Below are 27,135 nucleotides of genomic sequence, written 5' to 3'. Positions count from 1 at the left end.
ATGATGGTTTTAACGTGACCTCTTGTGCTAGAACAATCACTACAAAAACATAAAACCACAAGTACGAGTCTGCTTTTTAATGATTTGTGCTTTGTTTCTCTTTATAGTTTCTATGGTGTAGCACAAGGGAATAACAGGGCTTCCTTGATCAGAGAGGCAGGCTAATTTCATCAATGTTTTAAAGTTTCATAGTGGTGTGCCTTTATCTCCTCTTTGCTGTGTGTTAGAGTTATCAGAGTTTCCCAGAAGTATTTATTTTTTAATAATTATAAATGGATGTATTTTGAAATCAAGTGTCTGAACTGCCTTATTTGATTATCTTTTTAAATTTTAAGTGTTGATTTATTTGTGATGATTTTTTCGTGCCTCAGCATTCCCTTAGCTGTTAAATTTTAACAGTATGTAGTTATCCTCACACATTTTAATGCCTTGATACAAAAGTCTGTCTTTAGGACATATGGATTCGTTCTACTTAGAGTCAAGAAAAATAAACATTGACAAAATTTGTCTGGCTATTTCAGAGTAATGGTGTTTAGAATTTGCATCAAGGCCATGATTTTTGCTCCATCATTTATTGGTCCAAACAAACCACTGTGCACAACAGTTCCATTTTATATAAGCAGTCCCAAACTGAAAAAAAAAAATCCAATTTAACTATAATTAATTCCAAGAATATTCTATCCCAAATTAAGCCTGCACGTGGAGCCCTTATGTTTTAGCATTTATGATTAAAAGTGAACATCATATTTTCTTGCTTCATTGGACATTACCTTTCACATTTTTGGAAACAACCATTATTACTTACGCGATAGACTCTGAATTGGAATGGATCTATTCTTAGCAATAAAATGTTTATAAATACATCAACCAAAGTAATCTGCTTTGGCCTTTCTGGGAATCACTGATTATGTTTTAAAACTTCCTTTAATTGTACTTGTAATAAGCTATTTTCCCTTTTTTATTTCTCTCCCATGCTTCCTTGCTTTGCATTGTGATTGCATGCCATCTGCTGGTTTAACCCATGATGGCTTGCTGCTCTGATATTCACCATGCCAAACGCCACTTCTATTACCATAATGCTACACCCTCCTGTTCATTGCTCCCATGGTCCCCTCCTGAAAGTACCCATGATGCACAGCGCTACGTCCGCCACTGTCTCTGCAGCAACAACTCCTGCAACAAGTGTCCCCTTCGCAGCAACAGCCACAGCCAATCAGGTTTGCTCCTTTTAAAGCTTTCTTTCACGAATCCCAAACTCTAAATGAGTGCTGATATTTAAAAAAAAAATTCTCAGTGAGAATTTTTTTTTCATGTTTATCCATCAAATTTTTATTTTTTTAATTAGTTTCTAGCGAGCATTTATAGACAGGTTGCACTTATTTAGAGTTAACATTTACTGCCAATAATGATGTAGCTATGTTTTGTGTTGCACTGTTTGTTTTCGTACCTAATATTGTGTAATTAACCTGACAGGCTTCAATTCCTTTTAGTACAGCGTTACCTATCCAGTGGTTTGTGAATTGCCACATAAAAATCATAGGCATGCACCCCCACGTGCTTCAGAACTGGCTTTATTTAAAAGTTCATTCAGACCCTATCATCTGAGTGGAGAAAAAAAAAAATCTCCTTTTAGAAAGTCCCCTCTTTTGCCTAAGTGTCAAACTCGGGATCTGAATAATTCATATAAGCATTTGACCATGGTCTTAGGTTCTGCCAAACTCACTTGGTTCCCACTTTACAATCTGTTCGGGTACTGGCCTAAGAGCCAAACCATCCTGGAAGAAGAGTCATGTGCCACTGGGCTCACGAAGGCTGGATCCGACTGAGCAGGAGCCCTTGACTCTGCTGGTTTCACGCATGTGCCAGTAAGACCATGGATATAAGGCTTCTTCGTGACAGCCAGCGGCTGTTTCCTACTCTGTGGTCACAGCTGACTGTATCCCTGACGCTAGCCTACCAACGTGCAAACACATGCGCCTGGTCACAGGGCTTCCAGTGTGAGGGGGAGTGAGCATAGAGAAAAAGACCTTACGGTGCATGCCTCCCTTCATAGAAGAACAATTTTGGTTTTGTTTTTAGTTTTATTTCATGTTTTTTTTTTTTTTAAAATAAAAACAACCATGCTAATAAAGGGTGACAACAGATTTAGGAGTAGGCTAGAGGGAAGGGAAAGCTAGTAGGAGAGATGGGGGCATTTGTGTCAGGGCATAAGTGACTATTAATGGCAGATTCCAAACTGCAGTCTGCAGGCTAGGAGGGCTGAGTCATGCTTCTTTCCATGTTCAAATGAATGCACAATTCCAGGCTATGGATTTTGTCCCCGCAAAGAGAGGAGTGAGTGCACTAGAATGCAGAAGGCAGGTTAAGCCCTGTGAGAGTTCTGCCTGTGCCCGCTGCATCGTGACGAAGCCGAGAAGAGCAAAGGGGGGGAGGAAGGAGAGGCTAAGTGGGCAGTGAGAGGCAAGTGGAAATTCACTCCCATCGTTAAAAGGCCGTCCATCCTCCAAGAAGAGCCGGCTCAGCTTCCAAAGTATAGAGCAAGGAATAGCAAGGGGAAGTATTTTAACTAGGAAGGTTCTTTTTTTAACAATGGGATGTGAGAAGGAAGCGAGACTGTTTGCATCTTGCCATTATTAGCTCCAAAACGCCTCGGCTCAATTGCACACTCTTCATAGAGAAGCTGGATAACGTTTTCTCATAAATCTAAGTCTTGCCTCTGTGAACTGTGTTCATGTGATTTTTGACTCAATTTTTGTTACAGAGTCCCTTTATAAGTAAACAAGTTTGAAGTACAATATAGTAGTATTTTTTACAGTGGAATTTTTACCTATACCAAATGGTAAATTGAGCATTTTGGACAGTTAGAGATCTTTTCTAAGAAAGGAAAGACAGCCAAGATAATAAAATACTTAAGGATAAATTCCTTTATAATAGGATAAATATTAGACCATGGGTCATATATATTTTTGCAGCCTAGTGATCCTTTGGTTCCATTTGGTAAAAAAAAACCTTCAGAGACGTAGGGTAGGTTTGTATGGGTGTCAGGAGTAGAGGTAGGAAGCACCTCTGACAGTCAAAAGCTGAAATATATCTCTTTAAAACAGGGTGTGATTGGTAAAGGAAGTGACAAGTTGAACTGAAGTTTCAACTTGTTTGATTACAAGTTTTACTGAAGTTCAACTTTGATTTAATCTAAACAGATGTAATTAAAGTAGCTTCAAGAACCCCAGATTCTGTGTTTTGCAATTATCAGATATAACCATTGCTGCCGGATTACACTTCAATGATAAAAAATAAAAATCTTTTAGCAACTCTTGATGAAGATCTGTTTGCACATGAAAAGCACAAAAAAAATAAGTAAATTAAACATACATTTTTGGATATGATATTCTTTATGTATTTTCAACAAGTTTCAGAGAGCAATGCACCTGCAAAAGAACTCGGGGATTCTGTTAGCATCCAATAACAGGAAACTTCAAGCTTGTTAATGACTGTGAAATAACAAGCTATCATCTTGTTAAGGTTTGATTCTTTAAACTCAAATCAGATCATATCTGTCTGAATTATGTAAGTAACTTACACATGAGGAATCTCATTTTTGTCATTTGTAAAAGGAAGACTAGAACGAGGTGGCCTCTGAAGTCCCTTCCAGGTCTGAGATTCAGTAAACCAACGTGTCTGTGACTATTATTTTAGGCCCCAAACATGAAATTATAAAGATAAACACCAATGGAATGGCAAGTGGGGCTGATGATTCCAGAGTTCAGTAAATGATAAGCATCCTGTCTTCTTTCTCTTCACTGAATAATCTGTCAATGCAGTAGAGTTTTGACAATTTTTCAGTTGATTTCATCAATTCAGACTGTCAGTTCAAATGTTTCAAATCTCATAGGCATTTGTAATTAGACAAGTCATTCACAGAAGAAAGAGGGTAGGTTAAAACATCTCATGTCAACTTCTCCAGTCCAGTGCTCTTTACAGGCTACCCCATAGTGAGCCAAGCTGAGCAAGCAACAGAGCTGTACATTCTCTCCTCGGGGTGAATCAAGGTGCCACCGAGGAAAGTTTTCACTGGTCTTAGATGGGGGTAGTTTGAGATTAGATAAAGATAGAACGGAAATACATTTGGGAAATATGCATTTTTTATGGTTGTTTAGCTCTTGGAATAGATGTGGGAGCAGAAATACAATGTGAAGAGCTATTTCCAGATACAGTTAAGATCTTTGGGCTGTAAGAGAAAAATTGCATATAACAATAACAGTAGTATTATTACAAACCACTTATTATGTACTAGGCATGATTCTAATTGGCCTCGCTCCCAGATATAAATACTCTATTATATGACATATGAGAGAGGGCAGTTAGGTATAGAAATACTCATTTAATTTTTACAATAATTTTATGAGACAGATACAATGATTATCATCCCCATTTTACAGATGGTAAAACTGAAACAAAGGTTAACCACCTCACAGTTACACAACTAATAAATGGTCTAGGTTCAGACCGAGGCAGTCTGGCTCCAGAGGACTTGCTCTTAACCACCATGGTCCACTGCCTCTCTTCATAATTATAAAGACACAAATTCACTTCTTCCTCAAAGAAAACCATCTCTCAAGTGATGCTCAATGACAACAAGCTCTACTGTTACAGGGGAGAAGGAGGTAGTGTTGCGAATGCAGCTCAGAGAACAGAACTCCTAGACTGGGAAGATGAGCTGAGTTGGGGCGTAGCTTCAAGTTAGCTATGAGAAATAGCCTGGCCATGCTTAGAAACCATACGGGTGGCCTCACTGACTCTGTGTAATATTATAACTAGTGAAAATTACTAATAATTTCTATAGATTTAAGATAACCTTAGCAAGAAGTAGCTATTCATCTTACTAAAGCAGGTTTATGGGCTTCTTTTGTCACAGACTTTACTTCTAACCTCTACCAATCATCTCACAAATAGCTTGTTAACAAGGAAATGGGGGGGAGGGTGATGGTAACATGTAAATTAGTCAATTTCAGCCCAGGCACAAAGGACCAGCTTGTGTAAATCTGGATGCCTATATTGAAACACCTTTAATCTTAGATTATGCATTAAAAGAGGTAGAGGCCAATAGCTCAGTATTCAGATCACCTAGTTTTTTTCAGAGTATAAGAAATATTATTTAATAAAATAAGGATACAAATTAAAATCCCTGTACCTTTAATTATTATAGTACTCTATACTGTAATTGCTCTAGTTTTTTTGACTTCACACTTAACATTCTTACATTCTATTTCAAAAGAGGAGAAAATAATTTCCAAATAAGTATATTTTAAATCTTAGTTTCTTCGTTTAAATACAGAGATTATTCCATTTACTTAGTAACATTCTTACAGGCGTAATTAGAATACAATTTATACTCAGACTCTTTCCCAGAACATCCGCCTCCCCCCTCCTCTGGCTGCAAGTACTTTTCTGGTCCTCTGCATTCTACAAAGACTTTGCCCAGGCCTTAAACTTTAAAGCATCCTTATTAGATAGAAAGGAAGGCAAGTTCACGTGGGACATACCGATTTTAGCTGGAAAAGAGCTACCACTCTCAGAGCGATCAGAGCATCTGCAGTGTAAGTTTGATGCTGGTTGTGTGGGACCTGAATGCCAAGTTCGAGGGTTTAGTTAGACCTCATTTGGCCACTAAAGGATTTTCAAGCAGGATAGTAATGGGAATGGAACTCTAGGAAGGGTGAGCAGATGGAGTCGAGGTGAGAGAGTCTGCAGCAGCCATTAAGAGGTTTTAACAAGAGCCTAAATGGGGACAGTGGCAGCTGGCAAGTGGCCTACTTTGTCTTGCCTTTGCCCATCACATAGGGAGTGTTACTTATAGCCAGAGAGAAACATAAAAATGATTTCATACTATGGCAAAACCTGTACAAATAAATGTCCCATGGCAGGGAGAGAGATTTGGGTTGTTGTAAAGCGCTAACTAACTTCAGGAAGTTGCCTCTGTAGGACCTGGACCCAGTCCCTTCCAGGACAGCAGTTGGGTGGACCCACTGGCCACATCCCTCTAGTGAGTCTGCCGTAATGTGCAGCTTCTCACTCCTACCTAAAGGTGAACTCAGAGCTATATAGAAGCTCAAAGACCCCCAGGCCTCTGATTGAAAGAAGGGCCTTCAGACATGGAGTGAGGGAATATGTCCATATCTCCAGATCAGACCTCTGGGGGCAGCGGCAGTGATTATTATTCTCCTTCATTCTGGTTCATGAGTCTGTGCTGGGAAAAAATATCCTACAGATAGACATTAGGAATATTTTTATCGAGCACCCCAGCAGTGCCTTAAAAGCCAATGAAATCAGATTATATTTCAGTCAACATGTTAATTAACTCTTACTCACACCTCCAAAAAGTGACAATTTGTGTTTAAAATTATGACCTGAAGGTCTTGTCACATCTTCTGATCCCTTCTCCAGAGAGAAAGTCCATTCTTAGCCACGTGTTACTGTGGGTACCTGCAGTCCCAGCCACTGGGGAGGCTAAAGCAAGAGGATTACTCAAACCCAGGAGTTGGAGGTTGCTGTGAGCTACGACACACAGCCTTCTACTCAGGGTGATAGAGTGATACTCTGTCTCAAAAAAAAAAAAAAAAAAGCCCATTCAACAGAGAGTTGGCCTTAGGGAACATTTATGAAAATTCGTTAATAATACACACACATAGCCCCCTATTTATTGGCTTATTTGGTAAGTCAGAAAATCGCATTTTTCAGACATGACTGATACAGGTTTACTGTATGTGATGATCTTTTCAATAATATCTTATCCGAAAGATAAAATAGTCACATGTAATAAGATTCGTATGTTTAATATTTTATCTGGCCTGCACTAATGTACCAAAAAGGAAAGAGAAAAACTCGAAGGCAACACACTGATTTCTCACCTTTAAGTGTGAAGACAACTTCAAAGCTATTTGTATGTAGGTTCTCGGATAAATAAGTCAACCTATACTAACTAAGAAAGCTAGAAAGGTAGGGTAGAGTTTTACTTCATCTCTCATCTCAGAGTTTTCTGAAACATCTATTATTCAATGCCATCTGTCAGAACTATATTCAGACAACTGTAGGAGGCATTAAACATTCCCCACTATTCACCACTTGACCCATTTTGGGCCTGTGTTTGTTTCACAAGAAAAATCTTGGTTCTGCCAGGCCCCCGTGTGGGAGGAGTAGGCTCCTGTCATCTCACGCTCCCCAGCGCAGAGCAGTGGCTGGCCTCTGCGCAGGGCTGAGCAAGCTGTGAATCGCTCCTTCCTCGCAATTTGCTCATTCCTTGGAACAGAAGAGAAAGCAGCTGGGCCCCAAGTAGGTTGTTCTCCAAAAAAGCAGAGACAGCAACTGTCGGAATCTAGCCCTTGTAAATAGTACTCTGGGCTACAACATCACTTGCAGCATTTTCCTGCTGAAGTTGCTTAGCGACCTTTAACTTTGGTGTACCTTCTAACTCTGGGGAGGGGGGGCTCAGTTTGGTGATGAAACTGGTTGCTCTACGTGAGGCAGACTTGGCATATCAAATATTTTGTGGAGAAGTCAGGAGAGAGAGTGTGTGCCCGTGTATATGTGAGTATATACACAGAGAGAGAGAGAGGCGGATTGAAACCGAAGCCTTCTGTATCACTTTGACCAAAAAAATGAAAACTAAGAAATTGCATCTTTTAATGCTTTTTAGTTAAGGCTGCTTGGCAATTTGGGTCTAAATTCCATTGTGTGGCATGGCTGGGGCATCAGAATCCACAGACTTGCTAATATATGAGGTAAAAACAAAATTTTTAAGTGAGGAAGAGGTGGGTGGTTCTCCGTCTGTCTTAGGTGGCCTTGTATCTATGGCAGCAATATAGAGGCAGATCAGTTTTTCTTTTCTCTTAGAGAAATTAGAAAATAGGAGGACAATAAACCTTTTATTTTCCTGCCTCAGGAGCAGCTGCTTTGCAGGACTGCCATGAGGTTTTAATTAATAAACGTATTTGCAGCTTCTCTGAGGAAAGGCTGAGTTATGTAAGTATTGTAATCTAGTACATTTTCATTTTTCATGAATAATTTACACCTCACGGTGAGAAACTTGGGTGGAATTCCTCTGTATATAGCACCTAAAGACATAATACCAGTTCCAATTTGTGCTGCTGAAGAGAAAAATGTCAAGAGCCCTTTGGTGGTGCTTTCCTGCCGAGGGATGGAATGGTCCTTCCAGCTCACCTCCCATCCTCCTTTGCCTTTGGATGGAATGGGGGGTGGGATCATTTTCAGATTGAAAAGCCATATTCCCAGTAGTATTCTGGCTTTTGTTAATGGTAGTGAATTCATGCTCCCATTTCTCTAACCTTAGGTCTTCTCATTTGAACGGAATGAATAGATAGTCCATCCTAGATGTGTGTTTATTTCCAGGTCTAGATTTGTAAGGAAAGAGAGGCTAGCTGCAGTGCAGGAATCGGATCCTTTTTCAAGGGCTAGACGATGACTAGGGCCTCCTTTTTAATGAGAGTCACTCTGCACAGGAAATTTGTATCCATGGACACGTCTCCCTAAGCTCATCCACCCTCTCGTACGTCTACCGGTGTGTTTGGGGAAGTTACTGGCCTTCCTGTGGGGGCAGAGGAGGAGAGCACACGAACCTGACTGTGGCTCCACTCACCAAACACGATGCTGCCCTACATCAAAAACAAACTGGCATTAGTCCTGGCCGCCCAGCCCCTCTATTGTCCCCTGGAGCCAGCCTGCTGCAGCCAGTGACTTCCAAGGTCAGACCTTGTCTGAGGGGGCTGGTCATTGTGCAGGAAGGTGCTGAGGATACTTGGGAATTCAGGGCATGCTGGGAATCATAATTGGAGAAGGTTGTAAAACCAAAAGTCCAGGAAGCACATGTCACTGCAGGGGAAGTCAGCTCCAATGGGACTGGGGTCAGAGGGGTGCGTAGGAAGGAGTCAGAGAAAGGACAGGCAAGGTTGTTCCTGACACCATGACCAGTTTGACATTGGAGAGGTGAAAGTGAGGTGGAGTAAGGAGGGAAAGGAACTCAGGTTTACAAACACCACACACCAGTATTCTGCTTTGCACATGGCAGCACATCCAGTCCTCACAGGGGGCTCAATCGCCCCTCTTTTACATGTGAAGAAATCAAAGCTCAGATCTGATCTTGGCTCCAATAGGTGGCCAAGCCTGCATCTGACCTCACATCTACCTGACCTTGAAGTCAATGCTTTTCTCCTGTCTTACATTCTTCCCCAAGGGCATGTGTGGTTTAGAAAGGAACTTCAGAATCAGTCTCAGACTTTATCTCATGATAGAGGCAGATGGAGCAGCTACAATTACAACAGGTCTAAAGAGGGCAGACACTGGCTGGCTGGTGCAAGCAATGTGAAGAGGAGGATGTAGGGACAGACCCGGGAAATGCAGCTGAGTAGGTAAGGGGGGTGAGGTCGCAGACGGCCTTGAATTGCAGGATGAGGACAGGTCAGAGGCTGCCCTCTGGCTTCTGCAGTGGCTGTGGATTGTAAAACCTTTCTCTTCTCCCTTGCATAACCCTCCTGTGAGACAGCTCTCCCACTGACTTTCACTAAAAGAATGGCTGTTGTCTACACATCTTCACTTTATACTATGAAGGACAAACTTGACTGATTTTTCTAACATCAGTTTATGACAAATTATAGCTCTTCTAGCACTTAGAATCTATCATGCTTTGGCATCAAGTATAAGCTTGAGTTTTTGGAGCTTTCTGTTTATATTACTTTCAATAATCAAATTATATTATTCTTATCATCATTCCCCTTGCTCTAAAGTATTCAAAGGCCTCAAAGCTTATGTGCAGAAGCTTCCTTCAATCAAGGACAGACACCAGGCACACTTCACTATTCTCCACAATACCTTTCTGGAAGCAGCTTCATTAAGCTGATCATGGTGAAATGTCACTCGTTTTACCCTAGTCACAGATACAGTGGGCCTTCCTGGTCTCACCCAACCAGCATCCAGTAATCACAGATATGGAAGGCAGTAAGTTATAAGAACAAATTCATCACGCTTATGCCATACCTCTGTAATAACATACAAAGAAAAATTATGACACGAGTTACATTATAAATTGGAATAGGTGCACCCATCAATGAAGTAGTTTACCTAAGTCACATAAATAGCAAGATAACCAGAGTTAGAACCCAATTATCTGTGTCCTGCCTAGAGAAATATATATTTTTTGAGACAGAGTCTCACTATGTTGCCCTCTGTAGAGTGCTGTCAAATCACAGCTCACAGCAACCTCAAACTCTTGGGCTTAAGTGAGTCTCTTATCTCAGCCTCCCAAGTAGCTGGGACTACAGGCGCCTACCACAATGCCCAGCTATTTTTCTGCTGTAGTTGTCATTGTTGTTTAGCTGGCCTAGGCTGGGTTTGAACCTACCACCTTTGGTGTATGTGTCCAGCGCTCTTCCCACTGACCTACAGGCGCCTCCTGAGAAATGTTATTTTAAAGTTCCTTTTCACCACACTTCATTCCTGATCAAGTGCTACAAATAATCATTTCGGGGGCCCCAAATGACTACAGACCATACAGACAGCACAAACGTAACTCAAGCAACCACCCTCATGAAGCACACTTCATGTGCCAGACATTGGGCCAAGCGTTTTAAATGAACTATCTCACTGGTACCTAAACTGGTCCCATAAGGCACTATTATTACCCCCACTATAAAGATGGAGAAACTCCAGTTTATAGAAGCTGAGGAACTAACCCAAGATGATACTATTAAATAGCAAACCTAGATTTAAAATCTAATCCTTCATTGTACACCAAAAAGGGCATAGGGTGGCTTAGCGACATACCCAAGGCTGCATGAGGGGTTAGAAACTCAGTCTGCTAACATCTTGCTTAGCTGTCTTTCACCTCCATCAAACCACAATTCAGCATGGACATGCTTGCTATATATATATATATTTTTTTTTTTTAACTAAAAGAAAAGAATATTTTTTCTTTCTCCTTAGAATTTAGAAAGGTTTTTGAGGTATCAAAAAAATGCTCAGAGAAGTTAAACTTGATTCTTTCTTTGTTTCCAAGTATTTTCCCCATTAATAATTTCATAGCAGTTCCTTTAATCATTCTTCCAATATTTGTCATTATTTTGCTGAAATATGCAAAAGAAACAGAGAATCACTTTAGGTGAGAACTCAGGAGAGAAGGAATTACTTGAATCGATTCCTATTGTTCATATACTTCACTTTTCTCTGATTCCTGTAGCACTAAAAATGGCCTGGAGTAAAGGAAAAAGTTAGAATAGGGAAATCTAAGAAGTGTGTAAAGAATGAGAAAAAAAATTCCATTGCATTCTTTTGTCTTTTGGACAAAGATATTTCAGAATTGCTTGGGTTTACCTTTTTTGTTCAGTTGGTTTGCTTATTTAACATAAGTTAACAAATTTCTTCCTTTCTGATGCTTATGAGCACCTGTGTGAGAAGAGGTGAAAACTTGGAGATTGAAAGATAGATGTTTATCAGACAAGACTGGATGTACAGATGTGTCCACAAATAGTGGTATACTCTAGGCACAGTGATCTAAAAATTACTAATAAGTAATATACCTTGTCAAAATATTCATATTTTGTGGCTTAGACTAGGAAATGAAAATTGTGGAAATATTATCACTGAACAACAGCATTCATTATATGATTACTCTTAACCAGGCATTTGTTACACACATTATCTATCCTCACGCTAACCCTATGAGCTAGAAATAATTCTTAATTCCTATTACAGAAAGGAGTAATACAAAGAATGTTGAAGATGTTAATAACATGTCTAGTAAGCCTAGTGCTGGCTTTGAACTAGGTACTTTAAAGACTGGGAGAGCCTACCTTTAGGAAATGTTAATTTCTACTGTAGTGGACACTGATCGTCAGGTGCTAATGGCTGCCCATGCTGTCGTAATAAGAAATTTTAGTTCAATAAGTGATTAATAAAAATTGACAGTTAAGACTTTAATGAAAAATCAGAGCAATTCACTGTGTAGTCATCAGTACTAGGTCAGGATATTCTACACCTACAGAATCAAGTACATTTGACATTTTTAAGACCCTAAATCTCATCTAAACCAAGTTTATTTCCAACATATGGAGTGCCATACAAATCAGAGTATTTAAGTGCACAATAGTATTATTTGAATAACTATCTCAAAAGAAGCTGAAAACAAATATAGTATAGGATTATGAATCCTAAAACCATAGCCTAAGGGAAGAGAACCAGTATTCATCAAAACCTGGTATGACTTACCACGGTATAAATATATCATTTCATTTACTACTTAATGTGACTCTGTGAAGTGCCTTATCCATTTACAAATGAGAACAAATCTTAGAGAATAATTTGCTTAAGATTGAAGCAGGTAGTAAATGGCCAGATAGGTATAGATCTCAGGTTCACCTGCCTACAAATCCTGTTCTTTTGGTCAATGTAGGACTTGGATAAACGTCTTTAGATGGCTCCTCTTGAAAACTCATAACTATAGAGTTTAACTAGTGCTTTAAAAAGTTTTGCCCATTTAAGAAGACAGTTCTAGTAGAAGTGAAAACTTTTGAAAGTCCAAACTCAATATAAGAAATAGTCTCTGAAATATTGTTGGTAGTTGAGCTCAGTAAGGAAATTCAGATTTTAGTCCAGTGAACAAGAGCTCTGGAGCAGCGGGGAAAGGCGCCGTTTCACCCTTCTCAAGGGAGGAAACTGGCAGGTCACTTCGGCTGAAAACAGTCTACTGAAAGGAGCCCTGTCAATTAGGACTTTTTAACTTTTTATTTTTTAAACAATAATTTTAAAAGAGAGACACTATTTTTCTCTACCATCCCCACAGAACTGTCTAGTTCAAATCACCCTCAGGCAAACTGAACAGTACTAGTTGAGAATGAAGGTTTAGGAGCAACTAGAAGCTTACATGAGTCGTTAGTGAAACCAGAGAGCTGACCTGGACAGTGAGCAGGAATCTTAATGGTGATTCAGGTGCACAAACAGAAAGAGTCAGGGCTCCCACTTGGAAGCCCAAAATGGGAAGGATAAAAGAAGGGGGAGGAGAAAAAGGAAGAGTATAAGAAAGAAGAGATTAAGGGTGGTCAAGAAAGGGGAACAGGGAGCTGCTATCTAAGGCAGTGGTTCTCAACCTTCCTAATGCCGCGACTCTTTAATACAGTTCCTCAGTTTCATTGCTAAGTAGCAACGAAAATAATTTTGTGGATGAGGGGTCACCACAACATGAGGAACTGTATTAAAGGGCCGTGGTATTAGGAAGGTTGAGAACCACTGATCTAAGGGGTACTGAGTTTCAGTTTGGAATGATGAGAAGTCCTAAGACCAAAGATGGTGATGGTTGCACAACAAAGTGAATGTGCTTAATGCCACTGAACTGCACACTGAAATGGTTACAAAGACATTTGCACTCGATTGTTTATCACAGCTCTATTTACAATTGCTAAGAAGTGGAAACAACCTAAATGCCCATCAAATCAGGAATGGATTAACAAGCTGTGGTATATGTATACTGTGGAATACTATTGAGCCGTAAAAAAGATGGTGACTTTACATCTCTTGTATTAACCTGGATGGAATTGAGGTACATTCTTCTTAGTAAAGTACCATAAGAATAGAAAAGCAAATATCTAACGTACTCAGTACTAATATGAAGACAGTAGACAATCTAATTCAAACCCACATAGGAGAAAAACTCAATTCAATTCAAGTCAGGGGGGCGGGGAACAAGGGAGAAGGGAGAGAGGAGGAGGGGGATTGGTGTGCTCCCACTGAATTGGCACAGTGTAGGGGTGTGTGGCACACCTCTTTGGTGCACGAAAAAACTACATGAGGGACTTTACCTAACAAACTCAAATATTGTGACCTGGTTTTTTGTACCCTCACATGAACCTGAAATAAACAAAAATAAATAATGGTTACAATGGTAAATTTTATGCTATGTCTATTTAACCACAATTTAGAAAAACAGACAAAAGGTCCGAATGGACATTTTTCCAAAGAAAAGACTAAGGGTTGTCCAGTTGCACCTACATTTTTATTTATATTACTAGTATGAGATTTAATAAAATATGTACCATGTCTGTAGCAACATCTATTGCTTTCTCAACAAATTTATATTAGGAGCCCAACATGAGACATGTAGGGTTCAGAATTCTGAGAATATAGCAATAAAAACAGTCCCTGTGCTCATGGTCTTACTTGGTGAGGTGGGCAGGCAATAAGCGAACATGCAAATAGTGGCAGTTGGAGTACTTATATATGACGAGGACCCTCTCAAATGACAGCCATCCATCAGATCCATGCTGCAGGAAGGGGCCTAACTGCGGAGCCTGGATGGGGGACAGTTAGTAAGAAGGAAATGAAAGAGAACGTGGGAGCCCTTTTTCTTTATGTAAGCTCTTCTTCTTTCCTCCTGTGGTTTCCACTTTGCCATCTACAATGCCAGGATATTTTGGCACTTCCCGGGGTGTTACTGGAGAGGACAGATGGCAACCTGGCTTAACTACCCACCACTCTGCAGAGGTGACAGTGTGATACAAGCAGACTGAGAAAGTACAAATAAGATCGGTGGCACAGACACGCCTCCTGAAATCCCAGTCCAGAGCTCTGATTTTCCCTTTGCACCTTCATTTTACACACAATTAAATGGTTTTGTTAATCTCTCTTTCTCTCTCATCCTCTCTCTTTCTCTCTCTTTCTCACACACACACGCACATGCCTATGCACACACATACACACAGAAGCAAAGAAATGAAAAGGGGAAAAAACTAATCTTGCTGGAAAATTCGTTGGGTGGCAGTGTCATCCCACCAATTTGAGATATACAGGAGATGACAATACGCAAACACATACTTCTGTGTCCAGGACATTACATTGATCTTACTGTCTCTTTTACTGAATTTTAACATTTGGTTACTTTTCTGCCTTTGATATCTTAAAAGCCAATTATACATTCTACTCCACTGTTAAAAGGGGTACTGTGGCCAAAATGTGCCCAGTGTTCTAAGTCTAACATAACAGTAGTAGATACAAAGGCAGGGCATTGAGAGGATTGGAGACTTTACGTTAAATCCAGGAAGATCTGGTTCCTGTGTTTTTTCTTGACCTGAATCTTCAATGTATTACTGGGAGTAAAACTTCATTTTGAAAAAAAATGCATATTGCATAATGAATGTTTTGAAATTTCTTTCAGTTGTTACATAAACTGATTTTTTTTTTTTTGTGGAATCTCATTGTTAATTAAGTTTAATTTTTTCTTAAGCACTTTGTGAGGGTGCATGTTTATTAATGTTTATTTATTTTTCATTCCTGAGCTGCTAGTTCACATCCTTTAAAAGTTGAAAATATCTTGTGTCAAAAATAATCATGAGCAGAAATAGATACGTTGAGAAAAATATTTTCAATGTGTACAACCAAATTGGTCTTAATATTATCTCATAAAACTACCTTCTAAAAGTATTTTAAAAGAAGTTTTCTTAGATTAACCTTTCATGTCCGAAGGTCATTTCCAATGTGAAGCAGCCTATTTAACCTCAGATAGCCTCTTTTCCTACACATCTGCAAATATTCTGAATATTTTAGAATATTTTCTTAACCAGTGTGGCTCATGTATGATATGTTGTTTCTTAATGTAGTGGAGAAATTTAGCCTTTTTGATTCCCCGACAATCCCTAATTTTAAAACAGTTTGTTCAAAATTTTGTTTGCCACTTGATTTAGAACTGAAATAATTGCCTAATAGATAGTGATGGACTTGGTTGGCCTCCAATAGTTAATTTAACTCATGACATTGTTAACAGATAATACTGTGCTAAGCCCTGGTACAGGCCAAATGCCACCCATACTCATGATGTTACTATGTCTTTGGGATGCAAGAAAAAACATCAAAAGTATGTATGTGCCTAACTTAAAGCCCTGAAGAGCCATGTTATAGAAAATTTCTTCACCTCTCCATCTGCTGGGGATAGAAGAGCCATAATCCAAGGTGAATTCCGAGTCTAGACTAGTGAGTCTAGGAGAATAGAATCTGGGACCTGTTCCTGGGTAGCCACCATCATTTACACCACACTCCTTCCCATTTTCTTTGACTCTATGGTTTAATGTGCCTACTTTTTCTTCCTATCATGTGGACCTTCCAATCTATGGTTTGGTTTCGTTTTTCCCTTCTCAGGCACCTGCTGTCCAAATACGGTCTCACAACTCCTCTCTTCCTAAATAAACACACAATGCTCTGGAATATGTTTTTGTTTTTAATACTTCTGTGGTACCAGGGAAAAGGACTGGAAATAAAAAATAAATGTCTTTTCATATCCCTTTACCTTCTTCCTCATTTATATCCTATATTCTTGGATGACATATGGATTATTAGATGGTCTGAGGACTAGACTTCTATCTCAGTATGAAAGCACCAGAAATGATTCTCAGAATCCCCCCAGAGGAGTTGGAGCTGGGAGAGGCTGGGGCTGGGACTGAGGAGGGAACCATGACCAAAGGCTCACTGCAGTACTCCAAAGCCTCCATGCTTGCACACAAGGTATGAGCTCAGGCAAGGAGTGGCATCTTACTCAAGTCAAGAATTTCCACTTAGGGATTTTTATCCAGATGATCTAAGTTGTCAGTATGGAACCTGGTCAGTAATCTTCAATGAGGTCACTGTTACTGCTTTTCGTGTAAAACCTCAATGATTACTATTTTCAAATGACAATTTTTCATATATTAGAAAGTATATCTAAAAAAATCTTTCATTTAAATAAAAGAGTGGAAAAGATTATATAGAAATGAGTCATCAACAAAAGATGTCATTGAAAATAGAGGACTTAGAGCTTTGATTATAAACTTTGTACTAGGAACAGAGGACAAAACAATAATCTTGATAAAACTACTCTTTAAGGTACTTCTAAAGAGCATGGATGTTCCAACCAACCTCAGCGTACCCTTGTCAAGATTTTGTGAAACTGATTGTCATATTTGAGAATTTGTTCCAAGGACCCCAGTACAAATAACATTACATTTTGAAAGCAAGTCAAATGCAGTATGACACTGTCTTCCTGCAGAACAACATTACCTCCCGGCCCCCCAAATAAAAGACTATTTTTTCAAAATAGCTTTACATATACCACTAATGGTCACTGAATTTTTTAGTCAACCAAAAGTTTATAGTCATGAAACAGGCCAAAGAAAGTTCTTAAAGTATACATTTATTTGTATATACAATTATCATTGATTTAATTAATCATTTTTCATGATACAATATGTTCACCAAGAGACCAAAGACAATTGCTTTGGGCTTTGGTAATCCATGCTACGATTAAGTGTCCCTCTACCTTTATACAGCTTGCTTCAGCCAAAACGCTAACCAAGTTTTGCCTCTCAGACAAGCTCAGGGTATTCCAGAGAGTTAGTGGCTGCTGTCAAGAAGTGAGGAGCAATAGAGAAAAGATGGACAGAATATTAGACCGTGGAGATATTGGAGAGGAGCAGTGTGACAAAATCAGGGGGGAAAACTGTAAATAAAGAAAAACAGAGATTGGGATGGTGAGCAACAGGCAATCCTCCTTAGCTTGGCCAGTTTTAGAAAATTCCACTCAATTTTCTATTTTTAAATAGAGCCAGGAACCAACATCCTTTCTTTAATTGCCTTCCAAGGAAACAGGGCCTTGTAGGGATGGAAAAAGATTTTTAAGAAATCTTCTACCAAGTCTAGAAGTTTTCTTCAGGTGGAATTGTTGTTTATTTGTCATATTTCCCTCCTCTGTGAGTGATTCAGCCCCCGGCCTAGATTATTTTTCCTTTTATCTGAAACAGGGAGTGGGAGAATTGGGGCAGATGTTTATTTTCTTGGACATTTTGGAATCCTGAAAGGGTGCAGACGCTGATCTCATCCAAAGGGTTCTTTCCTGCCTCCATTGCTGTCTCTCCCATGAATAGTCTGGTGGGTTTCTTCGGATGCCAACATGGTGGCACTGTGTCCTTCTTGTTTATTCAGCCATCCATGCAATCAACAATGAACAGATGCCTCCTTGGGTGTGCAGCCCTATCCTAGATAGTAGAGCTATCAGGATGAATGAGACAATAGCCCTGTTTGGAAAGACTTACCACAGCTTTCCTGCTTGTGATATCAAGATCCATTGTGACTTCTTCATGTTTTACTAAAGCTACACAGATATATTACAAGGTATATTTTATGGGCCTTTCCCAACTCAGCACCACAAAGACAGTATTTAATGGCTATACCCAGGTGGATATAACTAAAACATTTATTACTCCTCATTTCTAATTGTTTTGTGGTTTGAATGAAACAGTTGGTATTTTCACTGAAATCTTTTCTCTGTCAATTAAGCAAAACAGGAAGAGTTCTTACTGAATTTAATATTGAGCTATCACTTCAAATGATAATTCATCTTGATATCCCTGAATCTTTGCAAGGAGCATTTTTGCATAAGAAATATAAACACCTCCAGAAGTCATCACAGCTCCTGAAGTTATGAATATGCACAGTTCCTGGGGATCAGCAACCAGGAGGTAGAAAACTCAGAATGTATTAACCACATGTTGATTATTCTTCTTTGACACTCTCTGCATGAGGATTGGCTAATTCAGCTGTGGAGTCCATGGTGCTGATGAGTTCAAGTTCAGGGTTTCAGTCTCTTTAACACAGACTATTTCGCTTTCAACCTAGTGCTTTTCTCACCCTGGTCAGCTCCCTGCTGAGGGCACCCCATGGGTGAGGGGTATGGACGGCTCAGCCTAAATCCATCATCAGCCTGGCAGAGAAAGACCATAGCTGGTGACTGGGTCTAGGGAGGGAAAGTATTTTCTTTTTAGGTAGCAGGTACCTGTTGGTCAAGCCCCCTCCTCCTCTGGGTGAAAGCCACTTGTCTGAATGTGGCAGCAGACCTTCTCTCCTGACCCCACTCACTCCTACCAGTTACCTTGGCTGCTGCTCAGGAATCAGCAATTCTCACTTAGAGCATATTACCTTCAAGAAAGGAAGGCTGATGGGGACAGAAAGTGGCAGCCCATAGCTGAATTTGGTTCAATTATATATTTGACCCACACAATTTGTTTTCTGTAACGTGAATGGATAGCTGAATTTCCCACTTCTTTTGGGAAAATGGAAAGGTCTCGCTATATGGAGCCCATATAGCAAGTGACTGGAGTGGAGTGGCCGCAGCCACACTCCCCACCTGGCCCAGTCAGGTGCCTTTTCTGGCTAAGCCCGGTAGGCTTAGTATTTCGACATTACCTAATTCAGTCTGCTTTTTAATAAGCTCCACTGCCACTGCACTATAACTCATGGTGGGCACTTCACTGAGGACACAGTAATTATTAAACAGCTGCTTGTAACATATTTTGTAGGGAAACAACCCATTTGATATTCTTTGGAACTATTCATTCTCTGTCTTCAGTAAATAAGTTCAAGACTAATCATGTATTGGGTTCAGATGAGGGTAGCTCAAGGATGTACATTAAGCAGAGTCATCAGATTCTTAAATCCAGCCACCTAGTTCAGTTCATTTAGTATGATTTCCTTTCCTTATTGATAAGTAGACTCTGTTACGGCCAACTGATATTTTCGCATGACAGATACTCTTCTTCCAACGAGAGGGGCCACTAAAGATTTACGAAAGCACTCATGATTTGAGATCAAATGATCAAAATCACAGATTTTGTGGGCTTCAGCTATTCTCAATTCTGTCTGTTCTCCTTTTAGTGGAAAAAAGGAATTGAAAATAATGCTTTCTGTTCAGAATTTTGATTTCTTGTACTAGATCGGCCAGAATCTTATTTTATAGTCTTCTTTCTCCTGTCCTGGTTCTCTGCTCTACAAAATACTACTTACCTGAGAGAATAGTCTACTAGGGCAGTAAATAGAAATGTACCTTGCTGAATATATTTGATATCTTTCCTATAATCACATCTTGCCAGGGCTTCTCAGATGCTGGAACAGTGGTGCTGTGGTTGGGTAGGGCGTTCTGTTGCTGTGAGCAGATGCTTTGGCAGCACCCATTTGTGGGGCAGGGTGTGGTCAGCCATCCAGGCAAGGATTCAGAGATGCCCCAGGAGAAACTCAGCAGCCTCCTGGTTCCCCAGCACTTCCTACCCAGGTGGCTCCTCCAGCAGCTGCTCCTGTCTTCCCCCTGGACCTCTAAGCTGTGTCTGTTCAAGGTCTCAACACCTGGCCTCACCTTTCCCTGGTTTCCAAGCCTGCAGAAGTTCTGGTGAGCTTCTGAGCGCCCTTCTAGCTGGTACCATGGGGTACAACCATGCTCTTTGGAACTTCCACTTCTCCTGGGCCCTGGAGGGGGTGCCTGACAGAGCAAGCAGGGTACCCAACCTCGCTGCACTCATGCTGGCTGATAAAACACTCTGTACAACGCGCAAGCTGCCTTTTCCATGTCACCTCAGTACTGACATAGCTCTGAAGGCTCTAATTCATAAATCCCTAGAGTCTCCTGAAAATCAAGGGAGTATATTTCAAAATTTTAACAAAAATGACGACTTCAGAGAGGAGATGTTTAGGAGACCCTGTGAGATAGCTATCTCTTTCACTTACATGTACTGAGGCAGAACGATGGGTTTTCCATCTCCCCTCTCAAGAAAGTATCAGCTGCCGTGCCTTTGAGGTTGCTTAAGGAAAGTTGGGTATCAGCCCAAACTCTGACCAAATGCAGGGCGGGAAAGAAGCCACTGGTCCATTGAGCTCACTTTGGTGAATTGTGTTTTAATTAACCTTTTTTTTTTTTTTTTTTTAATGGACAAGCTCAAGGTTAGGTTTTGTGCACATCAGATTTGTAGCACATGTCCCAGAGCTACAGATAAGGCTGTTATTTTCAAAATGCATATTTTGAAACTAACTGAAATGTTCAGGCACACTCCGGAGTTGTTGATCCTCTTGGCCACAAAAATTACAATAATGATGGAAAAAGTTATATATATAATTGGTATTAAAGAAAATCTCTGAGGAGAAGCAAGAGGAAAACACACAAAATGTGCCTATTCATATTATTTTAAATTTCGTTTGTTTAATGATAACTACAGCTATAATCTGACTAAAGAAAAACCATAGAAAACTAGACGAAAGGTCCCTCTTTCCCACTCACCCCTAGCTTTTCAGTAGTGCCAGAGATCACTGTCATTTATGTCTTTATTCAGATACTAGTTCATGGGTAAATGAGGCAGAGGGGGAAAGCAGTCTGATTGAGTCTAGTTACTGCTTTCAGTTAACTTTGACGCTGATTTACAGTCCAATTCAACCTCAGTAGTCACTTACTTACATCTCCCTGTCAAATAAAAGTTCAAAGCATTGCTGTACGTGCTTTCTACAATTTAAATTCACTCATTCTGATTTGCCCATTGCTGCGCTTTCTGTAGAAGATTCTTTTCCTAGAAGTTCATTCTATATGGCATTTGAATTGCAGCTAATCAGCAAGGATGTAAATATATTCTAAAATATGTATTACATATCAATTTTAAAAAAGCAAGGTTTTTAATCTATAAAATTTTAGAGAGATTCTTGCTAAAGCAAAAAAGAAGAAAAAAGAAAAATAGGACATGATTTGATGTCTTGGGGTGCATTCTTAACTATGTATTTGGCAAACTTATAGGTAGGATTGAAGCTAAGGGATGAAATAGAAAAATCAAATATCTAAATCTCAAAGTGAAGTTATAAACTGACCATCTGGAGAATTTGAATATTGCCTATTTGCAATGATACTAGTAAAAGATACTGTGATAATAATATTCATATACTAGATGTTATAATATTTACATATAAAACATTAGATATCATTTTTATTCATGTCTATTAGTATATGAGACAAATAATGCTATTTTCCTCAAATTCCTATGAATTTTAAAAAAAGGAATGATCTTACTACCTGAAATTTTGAGTTAACATTTATTATAAATATTTAATGTGACTGAGTTATTTATCTATTTTTATCTATACACACTTGTATGTTTCAATAAAATAAAGGATACTTATATCTACGTCACGAGAGAAAGTATTTGTGCATACTAAAACTGTTGTATATAAACTGCAGGACCTCACTCTTAAAGGGAAAAATATCTACATTTACAAATTCTAATATAGTGGGGTAATAAATTATGCTGTGGAAATGAGGCTTTTATTGGGAATTGAATCCCGGTGTAAGAATATTAGCTGGACCCTTATCATAAAGCATTTTTACCAGTTATTTCCTAATCAAAGACTCTTGGCAGTTTGATCAGTATACATTTTGTTTATTAATTACGTGCAGGAGGGGGCAGGGGGAGGACATGTGGCAGGAGGGAGGGCGTGAGGCGGGATCTCACCTAACGTGCACACTGTGAGGGTGTATAACACGTCCCCCGGGTGAGGGGCTCTTCTACAAATGGAACTTTACCCTGGAAGTGAGAACAATGTAACCTAAAAATTGTACCCTTATATTAATCTGAAAAAATAAAAAAAAAAAAACACTCAAAAAAATTAATTACATCCTGTTTGGTCAAAGCATTAAACAAACAAAAAACATTTTTGTTAGAATGTGTTAAAAATGTGGCTTTTAAGCTTGACTTTTAGTGGACTGGAACACACAGGCCAAATGTCCTCTCCTTTGCATGGAGCTGGAACTAAAGCCCAAACTCCAGGGACCACAATTTACGTTTGATAATTTAGCTTCATCCATGCTTTATCTGTGCTTTTGGACTTATTAAGAATGTTTTAACTGCTTATTAGATTATTATCCCTTTTTTTCTTTAATGTGTGGCATTTAAATATACCCTGAATTTGAAACTGCTTGTTATAATATCTTGGGGACAAAATTACTTTTGTTGGGAATACATCTTTGAGTTATAAATGCAAGTTAAATAATATCTGATGTATTATATGTTTTCAAATATTTACAAATAAGCCTTACAAACAGCTTTCCAGGATAAATTATATGATTAGACTTTTTGATCACCATAACAAATACTAATTGAGCAATAATGTGAACATATAATAAAGAGATATAAAGCAGAACTTTTAAAAAGAAATTGGAGTCTAAACATACTGCATGCTTACTTATATGTTGTCACAGTTTTACAGTAAATCCTGTGTATTTGAATCATTATTCTTTACAGAGGCCACATAGCAGAAGTGTAAAACTGTTCAGTATGAGGGGTGGGGATTGTGCAAAATTACAATTGCATCAAAATTATGAGAAATTGAAGAAAATTCCTATTTTCAAATGTCTGTTTTCAAAGAGTAAAACAAACTCATTATTTTCCCTCATAGAAAGATATCTAAATCACATTTGTCTTTTTCTTTAACAGATAATTCTGAAATAATCAGCAGGAATGGAATGGAATGCCAAGAGTCTGCATTGAGAATAACTAAACATTGTTACTGTACATACTATCCTGTTTCCTCCTCAATAGAATTGCCACAAACTGCATGCTAAATAAAGATTTAGTTCTTCTGGACAGACCACAACTCTAAGAAGCTAGTGCTGCTATATCATATATGAGTATTAAATATGGTATGCTTAGTATATTCCAACCTAAGATAGTTAACTACCTGAGACCAGCTGTGATGTTTAAGGACATAAAGGATACAGTTTACTTTTGAAGGGTTTCTAAACATAGTTTCTGTCCCAGGAATATTGTCTTATCTCCATAACTATAGCTGATGCAGAAAGTCCAACCAGTTAACTCATTTCAACTCAGAATATTTCAAATTTAGCAATAAACAATTAGCACTAGTTTTTTGTTTTTGTTTTTCTTTTTTTTTAAAAAGAAACCTATTCCAAGGGCAGGTTCGAGTCTATGATTACTATCGTTTCATTTACCCACTGGATCAGGGGTATATTTCACTTCTTGACGTGATGAATGCTGCAGTTGAGACGAGAAGTGAAATAAAATCAATACCTGTCCTGCAGGTCTAAAATTTGAATGGAAATTCAAGCACAAGTCCTGGGGACACATCAAAGTGTGGTGTTTGGTTTGCCTGGAGATGCCGCATTGAATCGTGTGATTCTAGAATAACATTAAATAGATTGAAAAAGAAACTTTGCACGGTATGAGCTTCATACCCCACCAAACAAAGTCTTGAAAGGTATTATTTTACAAGTATATTTTTAAAGTTGTTTTATAAGAGAGACTTTGTAGAAGTGCCTAGATTTTGCCAGACTTCATCCAGCTTGACAAGAATGAGAGGCCCAAGCCAACAGTCTAATCCAAGGGATTAGTCTTTCAAACTCACTATCCGGTTGCCTATTGCAGAATAACTCTTCTATACTAAAAACCTAGTCAAACAAGGAAGCTGTAGGTGAGGAGATCTGTATAATATTCTAATTTAAGTAAGTCTGAGGTTAGTCGCTGCAAATTTGACTATGACTTTAATCTAAATTACTACGTAAACAAAAAGTAGATAGTTTCACTTTTTAAAAAATCCATTACTGTTTTGCATTTCAAAAGTTGGATTAAAGGGTTGTAACTGACTACAGCATGGAAAAAATTAGTTCTTTTCATTCTTTCACCTTAAAGCATATTTTATGTCTCAAAAGTATAAAAAACTTTAATACAAGTACATACATATTATATATACACATACATATATATATACTATATATGGATGAAACATATTTTAATGTTGTTTACTTTTTTAAATACTTGGTTGATCTTCAAGGTAATAGCGATACAATTAAATTTTGTTCAGAAAGTTTGTTTTAAAGTTTATTTTAAGCACTATTGTACCAAATATTTCATATTTCACATTTTATATGTTGCACATAGCCTATACAGTACCTACATAGTTTTTAAATTATTGTTTAAAAAACAAAACAGCTGTTATACATGAATATTATGTGTAATTGTTTAAAACAGCCATTTTTTTTGTGAACATATTAGTGATTGAAGTATTTTGACTTTTGAGATTGAATGTAAAATATTTTAAATTTTGGCATCATCGCCTGTTCTCAAAACTAGATGCACCAACCATATCATTATTTGTTTGAGAAAAAAAGAAATCTGCATTTTAATTCTTGTTGGTCAAAGTCTAATTACTGTCTATTTATCTTATATCGTAGATCTGATAACCCTATCTAAAAGAAAATCACATTCTAAGTGTAATCTTACATAGTGCTTATATCGTTGCATTTGTTTTAATTTGTGGAGGAGTATTGTATCTAACTTGTATTATTTTGGTAGTTTCATCTTTATGTATTATTGATATTTGTAATTTTCTCAACTATAACAATGTAGTTAAGCTACAACTTGCCTAAAACATTGAAACTTGTTTTCTTCTTTCTTTTTCATCTTTGATAATTCATTAAAACTCACTGAAAACATAGTATACATTACTAAAAGTTAAATTATGGGAATCACTGAAATATTTTTGTAGACTAATTGTTATAACATTGTCTTTCTTTTGTTCTTTTGTTTCACGATTTTGATTCTAAAATTGTTAGCACACAACTATTTTCAGCCCTTTAATAATGGAGCATCAAAAACACCACCCATATCCCCAAGTGAATATAGAAGACTGTATTTTTTACGATGATATCCATTTTCCAGAATTGTGATTATAATATGCAAAGAGTCATAACTATGCCATTTACAGTAAGGAGGAGGCAAGGCAAATGCATAGATGTACAAATATATGTACAACAGATTTTGCTTTTTATTTATTTATAATGTAATTTTATAGAATAATTCTGGGATTTGAGAGGATCTAAAACTATTTTTCTGTATAAATATTATTTGCCAAAAGTTTGTTTATATTCAGAAGTCTGACTATGATGAATAAATCTTAAATGCTTTGTTTAATTACAAAAACAAAATCACCAATATCCAAGACATAAAGATATCAACTCAACAAATACTGTAGTTAAGAGACTAACTCTCTACTTGTATGGGAACTACATTTCACTCTTAATTTTCAGGATATAACAGCACTTCACCAAAATATTCTTTCAGCCATATCACTGGTAACATTTCTACTAATTTCTGTAACACTTAAAGAATTCCCTCATCCATTACCTTACAGTGTAAACAGGAGTCTAATTTGTATCGATTCTATGTTTTGGTTGTAATATTCAGTTCACTCACCCAATGTACAACCAATGAAATAAAAGAAGCATTTAAAAGTATTGTATGTACCGTCTTCCTCCTTTTTGTGTTGGGGTGGATTGATAAGAAGCCAAACAAAGTGGTTTTACTTTCACATAGATTGAGTTTGATAAGTTCAAAGAAGACCCAACTCCATTCTTCCGATGGGATATTGATAGTTTTTGCTTCTGGATTTGGCTCTTTCACAATAAGAAAAACAATTAAAAATGATAATTTTAGAATTATTTTTAGTATTCTTTAAAGTTTGAAATAGAGACAAATTTCACCACCCATCCCTCATTTTCATGACTGTGACTGAAAATGAAGAGAAATGAACATTAGTCACTAAATGGGAACAAAATATCAGCTTCGTTAACAGACTGTGGCCATAAACCTATGATATAAGCATCTGTAAGAACTTGATGAGGTTTCATGACTCAGACTGGAGGCTACAGAGAAAAGCAGAATGTTGAGTCCTACTCTATACAGAGGTCACAGCCAGGTGGACCAAGGATGGAAGAAGTGTTCAACAAAAAGAGGGTGATGAGGGGGGTCCACCTTCCTCAGCCCTTTGAGACCTGTGGGATTTCTTAGGGAAGTTGCTATTGGCCTTTTTTATGGGAACATTCCCAGTCATGCTGGTGTTGGCAGAAATTACCTCCTGTAAGGACCAAGATGGGAACATAAGAGAGAAGGCTTTCTCCTTGGCAGTTTGAAAGTTTCCGGCCTTCTTTGTGACATCTCTCAGCAGATCAGGTGTATACAAATAAAGTGCTCATGTTTTAAAACTTTCCCATCACTATTTCCAAGGGTAAAAATCCCTCCTTTACACTTTGTGGATATTTGAAAAGCTGGCTCTCTACTTGGAGAAGCACATTTTTTTTTTTTTTAACTGTACTGCAGGAGTGATGCAGAGAGTAAAACCTGCTATCTCATCAGTCACTCCCTACAAGAAAACCTTCTCTGTTAATAGTAAGTTCAAGTTGCCAACTTCAGAGAGCAAGTTGTTATTCTAAGTGAAAAACCTAGGACAAATTGTACTTAA

The 27,135-nt window shown here is 38.2% G+C and overlaps 1 protein-coding gene across 15 annotated transcripts in view; it reads left to right on the top strand.

Annotated features, from left to right (window-relative positions):
- Nucleotides 1-26,129, top strand: part of MBNL2 (muscleblind like splicing regulator 2) — a 158,572-nt gene extending 132,443 nt beyond the window's left edge. For 8 of the 15 annotated variants that reach the window (XM_053563084.1, XM_053563099.1, XM_053563095.1 and 5 more), the window contains one exon: nt 23,316-26,129. In XM_053563084.1, the coding sequence (XP_053419059.1) occupies nt 23,316-23,443 (128 nt within the window). In that variant the 3' untranslated portion in view covers nt 23,444-26,129. Of the gene's footprint in view, nt 1-1,122; nt 1,218-23,315 lie in introns of all 15 variants that reach the window. The other 7 variants (XM_053563097.1, XM_053563093.1, XM_053563089.1 and 4 more) reach the window with 1 other exon arrangement.
- The last annotated feature ends 1,006 nt before the right edge of the window (nt 26,130-27,135 follow it).

This window comes from Nycticebus coucang, chromosome 15 (genome assembly GCF_027406575.1).
Source record: "Nycticebus coucang isolate mNycCou1 chromosome 15, mNycCou1.pri, whole genome shotgun sequence".
Taxonomy (NCBI): Eukaryota; Metazoa; Chordata; class Mammalia; order Primates; family Lorisidae; genus Nycticebus; species Nycticebus coucang.
The sequence above is the reverse complement of the archived record's forward strand: the minus strand, read 5'-3'. Positions and strand labels throughout refer to the sequence as shown.